We start from the raw sequence: 15,145 nt of genomic DNA on the forward strand, positions 1-15,145 counted from the left end.
TAGAGTCCATCCAGTCTCGACACAATGCCCACGCAATATGAAATGAATCCTCCCCAACTACTGTTTTTAAAACTAGTTGCACTAAACAACAATCGTGTGCTCAAGAGTTGGGAGTTCGCCTTGTAATCTGAATGTTGCCGGTTCGAGCCTCGGCTTGGACAGTCTCGGTCATTGTGTCCTTGGGAAAGACCCTTCACCCGTTGCATACTGGTGGTGGTCAGAGGGCCCGGTGGCGCCAGTGTCCCGCAGCCTCGCCTCTGTCAGTGCGCCCCAGGGTGGCTGTGGCTACAATGTAGCTTGCCATCACCAGTGTGTGAATGGGTGTGTGAATGGGTGGATGACTGGTTGTGTAAAGCGCTTTGGGGTCCTTAGGGACTAGTAAAGCGCTATACAAATACAGGCCATTTACCTAAAGAGAAAATACACAACCCATGTACAATGAATCCATGCAGAAACCCCACAAAATGCGGAAAACGTCTTCGTATTTACACATTTTAACTGATAAAAAGCTTTACGGAAATGAGGTTTTTCCTACTAATGCATTTGAAAAGCAGTAACAGTTACTGCTAATTATCCTGTTTCTGACAGCAGCTGGTTTCCTTTGATTATTATAATATTTGAAAATTAAAGAACCACTAAGCAGCATATTTGTTTCCTCTCATTATCAAAACTGCATCATTCATTTCGGGGTGAGAAGTGAGATGAAAGTATCGCTGACAGAGAACAAACATGCCTACTTTTGATTGAATTTAAGCCTGCTGTATAATCTGATTATAGCTCAATGACATCCCAGCAAACACTGAGTAGATTTTCATCTAAGAGCAATGAACAGTTGCACGAAAAACTAAGAGCATTCGTATTAATTAAAAAAACATTGTTTGTTAAGACAGCCTAATAATTGTCTTGGGTTATAATGTATGAGGAAAAACTGGACTCTAGACATGAACCTGTGGATTTGTTGAGAGGAGCATGCATTTGTTCATTAACGTTTTAAGGTAAGATGCTAAATGTAATTTCAGTTACTTGTCATTAACTATGAGCTGACTTTTATTACATCAGCCTAATAAATGCTGTTGTTCCAGCCCACCTTTGGAGTTGTTCTTATTATGAATCAATGTCAGGAACCCCATGTAAGCTACATCGAGCTTTTATGTGTACAAAAAAGTCTTTTATTTAAAATCTGGGACTAGTGGCAACCAGATGGAAAAATGAGAGGAAGATAGACACTGCATTGCAGCACGTTATTTCCTGCCAGGCGGCTGCCCACACACACACACACGCACGCACACACGCACGCACGCACGCACGCACGCACGCACGCACAAACACACTCAATTCTGACACTGCTCAGATGGCCAGGCAGCAGCTAAGCCTGAAATACTGCCAATGAATCATCTATCGCATATACATTTAACTGTTACTGTGAGCACAAGGCTCTATTCATGATCTGTAGCACAGCAAATCTTTCGGAAGTGTAGCGCTTCCATCAAAGCACTACACCTCGTGTGAAGACTAGTGTGGCTGCTTCACAACACAGCTTGCTGTAAAGCTAAAAGGCAAGTTTCTGTAAGTGTGCAGAGACGGGGTTTCATGTAAAAACGTGAACGTGGAGAAATACGACAGATAAAATCAAGCTTCCAGGTGAAGTTTGGACTTTTTGTCCAGTTTCAGAGGGATTGATGATTTAAGAAAATTTAGTCTATATTATAACTTTAGGCATTTTTGAAGGTTGGAGGTGGAATAACTCTTCCTGATTTAATACACTTACACAAATTCAGCAAATATCTCCTTACAGTCTACTAAATGTCAGTTATGGACAAAACACAACTAACAACTGGGCATGTTTGTGCTTGTAAACAAGACAGAGGGAGACAGGATGGGGGAAAGGAGCAGAACAAGAGAGACAGCTGAACATAATCACATTGTCAAGAAGGTGAGATGGCGGAGAAACAACCAAAGAGGAAAAGGTCAGAAGAATCAAAACTGAGAAAGAAGGGCTATGATCGGAAAAAGGATAAAGAGCTGCTTCACCATCTGTGAGGCTTTCAAGTGTAGAGGCCTCAGAGCTTAAATGCATGAGGATAAGAGCTTCTTCTTGATGGATGGTGAAAATGAAATTTTCTGTGTTCCACAGAAAAGAAAAATACTTGTGAAATATAGTCCTGCAAAAAATGTTTTTTGTACCTTCCACCAAAAACTAAGTATGACATGACTTATTTGCTTTACCTGTAGTGGCAATAATCTCAAGTATTTGTTTTCTGTATGACATTATCAGTCTCTCACATCAATGTGGAGGAATTTTGGCCCTTTCTTTTATAATTTTGTTTCTGTTGCGTGAGATTTGTGTGTATTGTACATGGAAAGCTCTCTTAAGGTCCCATCACAGCATTTCAATCAAGTTGAGGTCTGGACTTTGACAACTTGATTCTTTTTTTTTCTCCAAGCGATGCCTTTGTAGATCTGTTGCTGTGCTTGGGGTCATTGGCGTGTTGCACAAACCAGTTTAGGCCAAGCTGTAGCTGTTGGACAGATGGCCTCACATTTGACTCTAGAATACTTTATAATACACGACAGTTCATGGTTGAAGGTTCAGGAGGTTGTTTGGCTGCAAAACAAGCTCGAATCATCACCCCTTCACCACTGTGCTTGACCGTTGATATGACGTGCTTATGCTGACCTGCTATTATAGGTTATCACCAAGTGCGGTGCTGTGCATTATGGCCAAACGTCTCAGTTTTGGTGCTGTCTATTCACAGAACACTGTTCTAGAGGACTTGTGGATACAACTTTGCTACCCTACATTTTGCTGCCATGTTGTTTTTAGAGAGAAGTTGCTTTCTGCTAGCAACCTTTCCAAATAACCTATATTTGTTCAGTCTTTTTCTAATTTTACTGCTATGAACTTTAACATTTCACTTGCTATCTCAGGCCTTTAGGGTCCTTTAGATGTTACTCTTGTGTTTTTTGCAATTTCTCTGAGCATTCCAGGTCTGAACTTCACGTGAATTTGCTGGGACAAGTGTGTATGTATGTATTTTTCCATGTAATCTTTGTTAGTGTAGAATGATGGACTAAATTGTTTGAAAAGCCTTATAATCCACTCCTGCGAAGAATGTTTGGCTTTTTGTGTTACCATACATCCCAATCTCAAGGAGCAAGACTCACAAACTGCCAACACTTTAGCCTTTATAGAGGTGATCAAACTTACTGATGATCAATCGATCAAGGCCATTTGACTATTGGGACCTGGCTATGGAGGGAATAATGTTGTACTTAGTTTTTCACAGGACTGCATTGTGCCTTATGAAGGCTTTATTTTGCTTTGTGGAGCTGGTGTGTTGGCTCGTGTTAGCTCTACAGAAGCATATATAGCAACAGTTTGCTAGCACACTACCTAGCTAACACTGATTGAATTACTTGCTACATGGTCATTTGTTGTATCACTGATTTTGCGATTTTTACACTTCATTTTTACATTTATCTTTTAGTTAACCTTTGAATCCTCGTACTATGTAGCCACACTGAAGTCAAAAAAGGTGAGCTTGGTAATGTTAATTCTTTTATTGAGTGCTAAACAACAAACCTGAGATCTCTTCCTAGTCACTGTAGTTTTGTTTTGTTTAGGAAGCTCTGTTTATGTGCTTCTTGCTTTTTCTGTACAGCTAATACTATTCATCATTGTGCCATTAACTTTGCTGTGTGCATTCATTAAGTCTGGGGTCCGAACTTCTGAAGGACCACTTTGTTGTGACATTAAAGTAAAGGCAGTGCTGCACAGATGATCCTGCACCATTTTTTTTTCTTTTGGCTTTGCAGAATCTATTTTTAGCCACGGTCAAAAAGAATTCACAGAGTGACGTCATGAGATTAAACAAACAACAATCAGAGCTGGGGCAGCTGTAGGATGCAGCTGGTGTCAGCAGTTAAGCTGTTGTTTTGACAATTATGACATAACATCATTCCCCTGAGGCGTTGACTCATAGTTTCTGGGAAAGCAGCTTTTGTTCTCACAGGTGAAAAATCCTACTTTTAACAGAAACATGGAGCACTTACCTGTGAGTCTGCGTTGAGGACTTTGATCCTCTGGGTGGAGATAAACAGATCAACCTCGGTAAGGGTTTGGGCGTCTCCATCTGCGCTCTGAAGCAACATACAGACAGAAGAGTTTGTTAAATCACCTGCATCTGGCTGTTTAAGATGTTTGTGTCAAGCCTGACTGTTCATTGTGCACGCAGCTGTCTGAATAGTGTCTGTTTTAAAGGTGGGAATGCCTTTTTTTAATTGCCAAAACTCATGCATCTAAAGCTTAGTGCCCAGTTAGAAAAGTCCTTGTTACATGGACATGTTACTGAGTCTAGAGGTGAGGTGGCAAAGGAAGAAAAAGAAAGTGTTTGGCAGTAGCGTTAGTTTGCATCAATAGTCCTGGCACGAGGATGGGCGAGCTGGCACGGAAACAAGAAAAAGCTTAACACTAAACCCCTACCAGCTGGCTGTTACACCAGTGAGAGTAATGCAGCCTCAGCACACAACAAGCTTGTGCACATTTCCCTCTAATCACTCTGTGCAGAAATCGAATAACACTATGCTTGTTTTAGTTGAATTAAAGCTGTCTTATGTACTTAAATAAGGCAATCTCATAGAGAAATAAAACACGTGGTTAAAATTTGTTTCAAGCAATAAACGGTAAACCTTTTTTTGGGGGTGGGGTGGGGTGGGGGGGGCTGTGACCTGTTCATCATTTTCTGTCCATATCCAGTATCAGAAAATACAATGAATAGTAATTAATTTTCTTTACGGTACAAACTAGTTTTTGCAAACATAAATTGTGCTGGCATGTGATTTGCCTGCATTTGGCCTTGAGGTAGAAGATTTTTCTGTTCAGTATGTCATGCTTTGTTTCCTTGTCCGGTCTTGGTATGTGTGAGGAAGCTACAACCGCTGGCTCGCTGACCTTTTTCTAGAAATCTTGCAAACCCTTTAAGCTTCAGATTTTTTGGTTAGAAAGAAGAAATGACAACTCTTACACATGATTAAAGCCAGTTATATCACTTTAATGACTAAAATGATTATAGATTTTTGAACTTATGGTAGAAAAATACATAAATATTTTTAATCTCTGGAACTTCTTATGCTTTTCCTTATTTTTTCTTATATTTATATTGTAACAGTGTCAGACTAAATCTGACAGACAAAATCTTCAGGCTTCAGATTGATCTAAACGCTTCAGACACTATTGGTTACTATTGGTCTGTACTGTGTCTTGGAGACACACATAATATGGTCAGTTCGGACACAAAGCTTGGGTTGTAAGCACAGCGGCCCTACCCACCTGCTGTTCTGTATGAGAAGGACAGCCAATCAGCATTAAGTCTTAATGGGATAGAAGCTTCAGACACAGAATAACTGATGGGATATCCCCTTATTATAAATTCATGATAATAATTCATGTCAGTAACACGTTATGCTACTTTGTTTCAGTGGTTGTTTAGTCTAATATGAAAGCAACTCTGTTTCCATATAAGGAAAATAAATATTCTAGGTAAACAAAGCACTCTTTAGCCCCTACAATAGTAAATGTTAATGTTGTCTATAGGCAATGCTTATCTTGTATATACGGGAATGTGATTTAATCACTAAACTGATCTCTTTCGCATTTTTCACAGTATGAGACGTGCAGAACATACAAAAACACATTAAATATACCCTTGATGCATCAGTACAATAGAAAATTAACTCTAACCCTATGGTATGTTTTGGAGAATAACAATATGTACGAATAACAATATGACTGGAAATAAAAGAAAAAAAAGTTTCTAATGTGTGTGCGTGGGATGTATTTGCATCACATTTATTTCAGTTATTTCTTTGTTCTTTCCATATACAGTGCTTGACAATTTTTTTAGCCCACCACCCAGTCTAAGTGACAGTACTGGTTATAACCCAAAGGATTTTAATGCTTCTGTAATGGTTAATCCTGCAGTATGTGCAAGCACTTTGATCGAAATCATATTTCTAATACTAACAAACAAAAGACTGAAAAACACATTATTTAATTTTGATTAAAATCCTAAATTACAGTTATTTACTTGCATTCCTGAACGAAAACATTAGTTTGACTGTTATGCTTGAATAATTTATGGCTTCTCAGAGAAGTGGGCTGGCTCAAACTTGGGTATATAAAATGACTCACTTTGGTATTTGCCTAAAAAATAACAATATAATTGTTAGTTTTAAAGAGTTCTGCAATATTTCTGGAGATACAGATTTCTTTTTCCGCAGACAGAAGGACAGAGATAAACCTGACACAGATTTGCTGAACTCAGTGCATGAACATTCAAGTGTTTGAGACACAAATGGAAGAGGATACACAGACAAGCAAATATGAAGTAAAAAATAAAAGGTGAGAGTGGAAGTAAAGTGGCCAAAGGGTCTTTCTTTTTGTTCCGTTTATTACACACCGCCTTTTTCTTGATTTTGGCAGCCTTCTGTACCCTCTGGCAGGCAGGCAGGTAGGCAGGCAGGCAGGCAGGCAGGCGTTGGGACGGGACGGGACAAGGTCAGCAGATACAGGAGCACAAAAAACAGGAGGAAGAGGAGGAGGAAATAAAGAAGGTAAATAAAAGAAGGTAAGACAGTAAAGCCCCAAACCAAAAGGCAGGTGCGCCGTCGCTGCTCTCACAAACAGGAAGAGTGACAGAAAGAAAGAGAGCGAGAGAGGAGGAGTGTGTTTGTTGAGAAAGCGTTTCGCACAGCCATATTGGTTATCACAACAGCAATTACAGATGGTAATAATTGCTTCTTTTAAAAAAAAAAAAAAAAAGCGTGTAGACATGGACTGACACTGTTCCTGCATTCTTCACAAAGCTTTTTAAGCTACTGTGCTGAACAAAGCATTTAATCAACACACAGACAAACTCTGTCATTCAGATCAAACGCACGCTGCTCTTACCGACGTTCACGTTTACGACACAGTCTAAATGCTGCTAGCAGAAAAGACATGCTGGAAAAAACAATCAACAACACACACAGAGAACGGGGGCGATAAGTCCTGTGCAAGGATTTCAACTCTCTGCTTTGGGTTTGTTTGGTTTTTGGGTTTGTTTTTTTTCAAGGTCAAGTCACTGTGTTTGGAATTAAAGAGCTTAGCTAATATGGAGACAGTTTTACTGAGCTAATGGGTGTGATTAGTTCATCAGTAACACTGTTCATGTAGTGGGCTCTAACAGTTGACCTTAGATAACTAATCTTTAGGAGGACTCTTAGCTCTTGGTAATCTTTCAATTTATCCCCTCCGTATAAGGTTCAAGCTGAGCTGCTGGCCTTCCTTCCATCTACCATCGACCAGAGGAAATTATCTTGACATTACATTTTCGAGTGCAGGACTGGATGTTTGCCTGAGCCACTGCGGCAAAGCTGTAACCACCAACACAGTATTAATAACAGCCCAGAGGGAAGCATCTTTTTCCAGCTTTCAATCTGTAAAATTTCCTCTTCTGTGATCAGCTCTCAGGAAGACAAACATCTGAGGCTTTGAGCAACACCTACTGCTCTGCTGACGAGGAGCAGAGTGGGGGGTGGAGGGGGGTAGTGAAAGGGAATGGGGGGGTTGAAACTTCATAAATATTACATCAAACAGCGAGTGAACATCATGGCACGAAGATCTGCATAAACAGCCTACACAGCTCTGCTACAATTTACCTGCCATACTTCTTTTTGCTCAGTTCAGCACCACAGGGTGCGAACCTGTGCTTTACTATACTACACAGATGCTTCCCTGGGTTGATGTGAGGCAAAAATACAAGTGTGGCTGAAATATACTCTAGTCAACTTGTTTTTATTTAAATAGCACATATTTATAAAGAATAGGAGAGGACACGAGGTTCTTTCTATGTGTGGTTTGCGTTAAGCTGACAGTCTCCATTTCAGTGTTTAAGGTCGGTTGCTATAGTGCTATTCATTCAGTTCACAAGGGATAAATGAATTATATAATGAAGGGCTAATCGAGGGAGATCAGTGAGAGATAACGGCTGATTTGCTGCAGTCGGTTGGAGAAGACTTTGTGCAGGCAGACAACTGTGTGGCAAAGAGCAAGTGATAAAAGTGGACATGGACAGTCATGTCAGCGACACAGTTCTGTAAATTGCGCTTCATGGTTGCGATGATGACATTGTGGGCAATGTTTACAGCAGCTCTGCCTGTTCAACCAAGGTCTCAGTTCCTAGGCTGTAAACAACCTTCATTCTTTAGTGAAATCTGCTGATTGAATGACACATTTAATTAAACACTATAAGAGATCTTTGTGTCAGTCATGTCTTCACTTCTTGAAAAGCGGTTTAGGGGTGCTGGGTAAGGATGCAGGGGGTAGGACTCCCTTGCAGTACCTGCTCTATTCAGACGCAGGCTTTGTAGCGTAGAGCTGGCAGAATGAAGTCTGTTTAATGTTGAGTCTGACTGATCTGGACACATGCTGGTCTATCACATACTGCCTCTTCAGGTGATGCCTCGAAAAATTCAGGCCTTCGGGGCATGTGTGAAACCCACTGTAACTCTTTCAGAAAGACTGGCCGACAACACTGAAGATTCAACTTTTTTTTAATAGATATTCTATTAAAAATAACTAAAGGAAATCAATTCATTCGGTAGCTTTTCTAAAATTTGTACTGTCATAAACAAATGTACACCCATTAACTTTTGTATTGACGTTTTCACACTATATTTCTTTCATAAATATATTAACACTTACACATTTCTAGCAATGCTCAGGAACATTTTGATATGTATTAATATTTTTGCACTGCTAACTCTCAACCCTAAGCTAATCTGAAGAACACGACAATAAGGATAGGGCTGAGGGCTATGCGACATAATTAGTGTTCTGTCTTAACCCTTTATAGGGCAAGGAAGCTTAAATGCTAACTAAATGTTAACTTAAACCGACATCAAAACTGGCTTTCTCATGCCTCACTGTGAAGTTGTAAAACTACATGCATAAAACAGAGAGAATGAGGAGGAGCTTCTTCCCCCGGGGTATTCGGGCCCTGAACCAGGTGTAGGACTGGACTCTCACACGTCACATCACTGCATGCACTCTGTTTATTTGCACACTTCTTATACTTTCTTTTGTAAATTGTTATTTGCACATTCTTTTTACTGTAAAGTTCTAAGTTAAAATCTGTAACTATTGTAGTATCTGTAAATCTGTAGATCTTATTGTCAATTCTTACTGTCATTTAATGGTCGGATATCGAACAGCGTTATAAGCATTTCACCACATGTCGTGCTGTGTACAGTTATGTGTATGACAAATAAAATTTGAATTTGGAGTTCTCCTAACCGGTCAGCAAAGATCCGACAATGTGACAAATAGGGATGTTATTGCATCTGATCAATCAGCAGTGCTCTTCATGAATTTGGGAAATTGGATTTATTAGCACAAGACATGAGAAGTCCATTTTTAGACATACACCAGTCTAGTGAACCATACTTGTGTTATCTCTAAAACGAATCCTTATCATAAATGAAGGACAATAGTAGTCAATAATATATTGGATGTTACCACAGTGAGAAATTTAACTCACTTATAGGCATTTTCAAGCTATAAATGGTAACATATGTGATTTTGTTCGTTTATGACCTTATAGCAGTTTTTAGTATACTTCCAGATTGCATATATTAGTGTTTAATTTTACTGTGAATGTTATTTACTGTTAAATCAATTTAGTAATTCAGTGATGTGGATTATTTCGTTTTGATTCAGTGACATATAAAAAGACTAAGGGCTACTAACAGTAGTTATAATGTTATTTTTTGGCTCAATACTGACTTAGAAATATACTCTCTCTTCTCCCATGCACATGTCTATTTATGAAAGCCTGCCCATTAAGTACCATGACATAGGATAGCACAGCATCCATATGAGTCTGTACACATGCTCAGCTCAGTGAATGAGCTGAAATGAACCTAAATATTTGAAGAAAAGTATAAATGTTTAGCCATATTGTCTTTTTAGATATCAATGCCACCTCACAGCAGCATCACCGAGTACCATGAAGCAGCAGGCTGTGACTACACTTTGATATGTGTGTTATATTTGTGAAACATGTCAGCGCAGTCAAGATACATACGTTTTCCTTTGAGTTTATGTGTGTTTTCCCTATATATTCATATACAAACCTTGTGGAAACCCTAATTATGTAGGATTGTCCCTTAATAATTACATGAACAAAATTATATGTTTGTTTATTTCACACAAGCATAAGAAACCTGCAAAATGTGGCTAAAACGGAGACAATAGAACCAATATGAGAGGCTTAAACAGACTTTGGTCACACGTCGATTAAAAAGTCTTATTTCAGCATGTAACTTTCTAAAAGTAGACCACTACGGAGGCGGTCATTCAATATTTAGAATAACATCAAAGCTTGTATTCACACGAGAGGGAGATAAAAGAGGCCGGTGCTCGGTTAGCAACTGCGCGCCAGAACGTTAGCACTAATGTCATCTCGTCACGACACGAGATGACATCAGTCACCTGGCAGAGGGACTGCGAGCCCAAAACAGATAAATGTGACCAGAACCATAAGTCTGACAGTCTAGTTTGTCATAAGAGATGTTTTATCACAAGAGCTCTGGACAGAGCAACAATGATGAAAAGCTTCTCCAAACTAACATCAAATGAGCCTCTTTGAGCTGCACTAGCACCATCCACAGCACTTTTCTGAAACATCATTTTTGTAATGATATTAGTGAACAGCAGGGAGGCTCACATGCCAGAAGCCCCATTATCCAGTCGGCTGTGACGAACACACGTGCCCTGAAGTCTAATCTGGCCAAGTTTTTCAGCTGCCCTAAAAGACCACTGATGCTTAATACATGACTATACTGCTTAGAAAAAAATAATTAATATCCATGTACTGTATATTTCATTTGGAAGTTTGTGGGTATGAGTTAAGAAATAATGTCATAGCTGTTATAAATGACTAAATATAACAGAATATTCTGCAGTACCAGGATTTTGTTTGTTTTCCCATTCTATGCATGTACAGTAATGTGAAAAATGACACTGTATCAGGAATACACTTTCTGTATTAGTCATGTAATGCCACTGAGTGTTCCTGTAAGGCTTCTATGTCTTTTTATATGTCTTTAGGTGCATTTGATTGTTTCTGGTGCTGCTTAAACAACAACAGAATGATGGCGCATCTGTTAGAAATTAGAGAACTGTCACTGAATAAAAAGCTCCGTCCGAGGGGAACGGCCTCTCAGCAGCTTCCTACTGGAGGAACTGTTTATTCAACGAATACATATTTCCAGATACTTAGGATCACCGGCAGTACTTCCTGGTGACTTGGGACTACCGCAGCCTCACTGCTGCTACTAGTGCTACTTCTCAGCATCAATATTTGTTGAAGTTACAAATGATGTAGCTGACTACCCAACAGGGCAGCTGTAAATTACAACCCATGACCAACCCAGCTGGCTCTGATATTCACAGTTCTTCAGACTCAATTAGGGACTACAAAGCATTATGGAACCAGAGGAAAAACACTTTGCAACCAAAATTAGTCTTTAATATTGTTAGGGCTGTCACGATGTGAGATTTTCCCTACATAATTATGTTAGCCATAGGAAATATTGCAAAAACTAAAGAAAAAAAGAAATGAAAATGGTCCCTGTGGTTTCTGTGAGAACTTATTTGCTCTTTGTTATTTCCTTCCTCTGCCTCCTGTTACAATGATTCGTGTCTTTTTTTACTTTCTATTTAACTTTGACAGCTGCATTTTTACTCCTTTGTGATCGTCCGCATTATCCCCAGAGTTTTCCACGTACGTCTCATCATTCAATCAATTCTCCGTGTATATATAGCCCTCTTAAGCCTTGCTATCGGTTCACTCTGTCTCCCTCTGTGTCCTCTCCTCAGCATACCTTAGCACACTAAGCTCTATTTATTGCTGTGTTTTGTGGATCTGACACAGAGGCTATGTGAACCATGTGGGTGCAGAGAGGAGGTGGGTTGCAATTTTTTTTTAAAAAGGAAAAGAAGCATAAAGCCATTAGTAATCTAACAGAAGCAACAAACTGTGTAAATGTCTTCGGAACATCTGAAAAGATTATTCTGTTGTCTCTAATAAGGCAAATAACAGGCCTAAACCAGCCTGACTAAATGTCACTGACATGTGCAGTGCTCAGTTTGCACAGCTAGAACAGAGCAGCAAACTCTTGTAACTCAGTCGGGCCAGCTGGAAAGTGCAGAGCACAAGGCGCAGGGCACAGTTGCACATTTTAAGAGGCTAGTATTAAGAAAGCAAGGAAAAGCAGAAACAAGGGCAGACAACAAATTGGTAATTGAATTAAGAATTTAAGTCCAGCCTGCTCATCTCCAACTGCTTCACTTAACAACCCAACAACAGCCTGACTCCACCTGTGTAGGTGAGCACAGATTAAATTGGGGAGTTGCAATAAACTTGACTCTTGAGCTGAATCATGGCTGTGCTGGCACTGGGTTGTTATCACCATGTTGTCATATCCGTGTTTCTGACATGATATTGCTGTTTCATATTATTTACTATCACCAGTATATTGTGACACCTATATTGTGAAAGCATAAGGAAGTGTGATTGTCTCTATGACTCAGAAATGCAGCGGTAACTGTGCGTGAATCGGTGCGCGAGTGGGTGTTTTTGAGTACCTTGACCCTGCTGACGGCCTCCTGGGCCTGCATCATTCGGATGTTCTTGGAGGGGTTCCTCTCAGACAGCAGCTGAGTGGAGCCCAGGTAGTTAGCAGCAAAGATAATCCCATCAATCAGGTCTTCTGGCTCACAGGGTCCTGGGACTGAGCCAGGGAGAGGCAGAGAGGATGGTGATTAAGAGGGAGACAAAGGGAAAGACAAAGCATGTTTAGACTGAAAGGGTGGAGCGTGCAGCAGAGAAGGTATTATAATTACTGCAGTCAGTATGCTGCGTGAAGAAAAAGGAACCAAACACTGGAGATATAGTGATAAACGGCTGTATAGGCCTCAGCAGTGAAATGGCCACCGGCTGTGAGCTAATGGAGGTGCAGTGCTAACCGGAGCTGTGATTAATCTGCATCTGTGATATCCTGTGATATCTAGATGTGGACTCTCAGACACCCACTTTGGAGCACAATGAGCCACCATGATCTGATGGCAACTAAAGCCTTTTAAAACATACTGTTAGCCCTAGATCATGCCCAAAGGCAGGGAAGTAGTGTTTCTTATTGTGATTACTTGGTTTTTATTCCAAAATTTAAATTTCACCACCAAAGGGATGTGCAGATGAACTTACCATCGACAAAGCTGGGGAAGGATGCGACCTTCTTTGTAGGCTGGAAGACAGCAGATAAATGTCATGAATAGACTTACAGTGAATTACATACTGTACTTCTCTGCTGTTTGAAAATAAACGCGCTAAACTTCAAATTCTTTAAATAAACTTGACTTCAAATATGCCATCATGAAAGACACACTAGCAAAACAAGGCTTTCACAATAGTTGAAAGACCAGTGAAATTTACAGAATTATTCCTTTCATCATAGACAAAAACTACGATGAAATGTATTTACACAATCATCAACAAACAAAAACGAGATGAAAATGTTCTGCAGAGACGAGATCCAATCAGAACTAATTAAGTTGTTCAGAAAGGCGGGACGAGTTGGGAAGTGATCCAATCGGAAGTAAGATCCTTGTGCAGTAAGGTTAAATGTGAACATTTGATCTGCCGCTGGGGAACAGTACAACTAGTTCCTCTTCTCCACACATACAGACACCCTTTGCGTTTGATGTCAAGGAAAATAATATGATTAGTAAACCATGTGGAGCAACTCTCACCAGTAATAGCATGGCAAACTGAAGTTTTAGTCTTTTATAATTATGACATTTAGTCAAATAAAACTAGACTGAAACTAAAAGAACTTAGATGCCTAAATTATGACTACAGCTGCACGACATTTTAGTCACAAGACCACGACTAAAGCTAAATCAGAATTTGCTGTCAAAATGAACACTGACACAGATAAAAGCATTTAAACCTTGCAGCTCCAGAATCTCCACGTGCCTGACTTGCTAAAAAGCACCATGGAAGCAGGTAAAGCCCGACTGCAAAGAGATATCGTATCCACGAGGGATGAGGAAGCTTTAGATGGCCACAGGGAGATTCATGAGATTCAAACACTGATCCTGGTGATACTACTGAGCCTTCCCTCCATATTCAGAGATTCTACTCCCCTCAAGGACAAGGAAGTAAGGGTGGAGGGAGGGTGGAGGGAGGGTGGAGGGAGGGTGGAACCGGGGCATCCTCCTACCGCAGACGTCTCGATGAGAAATGGCTCTCATAAAACCACAAGCAGAATGCTAGTCAATTATCAGGATGCTATCATGCCGAAAGCAGAGGACATGAGCTGAGGTTGTAATTACACAATTACTCATTTACTTAAATGGCCACACACACACATGCACGCACAAACATAACCATATGGATGCACACACACATAAACAACAATATATCCTGTGCAAACAACCTCGGGGTAGATAAATGACGAAGAAGGAAACGCTGCGACAGGATATCCAGAGAACGTCTTACCTCTGGTACGTTGTTGTTCTCCAGGGGGACGTTGAGGTCGGACCGCTGCTGTTTTCTGGGTTGCTCTGCGCCATTGCTCACCTGGCATGCCAACACAGAAGAACAGGTGCAAGGAAATTACAATGCGCAGGAAACTGAGGTTTTCAATGTGTAGCCAGCACTGTAACCAACAAGGTGAGTCAAAATGCTGTATCCAAGTCTCTTTTTGTGTACTTGTTTGAAGTTTTAAACCACAAATACTACTGAAATTAAGCCCCAACGCCCCCTGATACGGGGGCAAAAGGCAGGAGATGAGTTAGGCTTGGGGCTTAAGAGGTTAAGAAAACAAGCAGTATCGGTTCAAACCACTGGAATATAGTTCAGTTTGGTCTTTTAACAGTCTGCTCTTTTGTCAATTACACAATACATCCAATAGATGCCACACAGATGCATATTTTAAATGTATTTCATATTTTAATGATGGATTAATCATTTAGAGTCTATCATCACATTCAGTATTCTTCTTCTTCTTCTCCTTTCGGCTACTCGTTTTAGGATCATCT

At 40.1% G+C, this 15,145-nt stretch overlaps 1 protein-coding gene across 3 annotated transcripts in view; it reads right to left on the reverse strand.

Moving 5' to 3' along the window:
• Positions 1 to 15,145, reverse strand: part of apba2b (amyloid beta (A4) precursor protein-binding, family A, member 2b) — a 72,980-nt gene that overhangs the window by 9,952 nt on the left and 47,883 nt on the right. For 2 of the 3 annotated variants that reach the window (XM_085180000.1, XM_085180791.1), the window contains exons 4-8: positions 14,604 to 14,684; positions 13,308 to 13,347; positions 12,689 to 12,834; positions 6,459 to 6,494; positions 4,054 to 4,140 (exon numbers count right to left, since the gene is read on the reverse strand). In XM_085180000.1, coding sequence (XP_085036126.1) covers positions 4,054 to 4,140; positions 6,459 to 6,494; positions 12,689 to 12,834; positions 13,308 to 13,347; positions 14,604 to 14,684 — 390 coding nt within the window. The remainder of the gene's footprint in view (positions 1 to 4,053; positions 4,141 to 6,458; positions 6,495 to 12,688; positions 12,835 to 13,307; positions 13,348 to 14,603; positions 14,685 to 15,145) is intronic. The other variant, XM_085181549.1, reaches the window with a different exon arrangement.

Source organism: Neolamprologus multifasciatus, chromosome 1, assembly GCF_963576455.1.
Source record: "Neolamprologus multifasciatus chromosome 1, fNeoMul1.2, whole genome shotgun sequence".
Lineage (NCBI taxonomy): Eukaryota > Metazoa > Chordata > Actinopteri > Cichliformes > Cichlidae > Neolamprologus > Neolamprologus multifasciatus.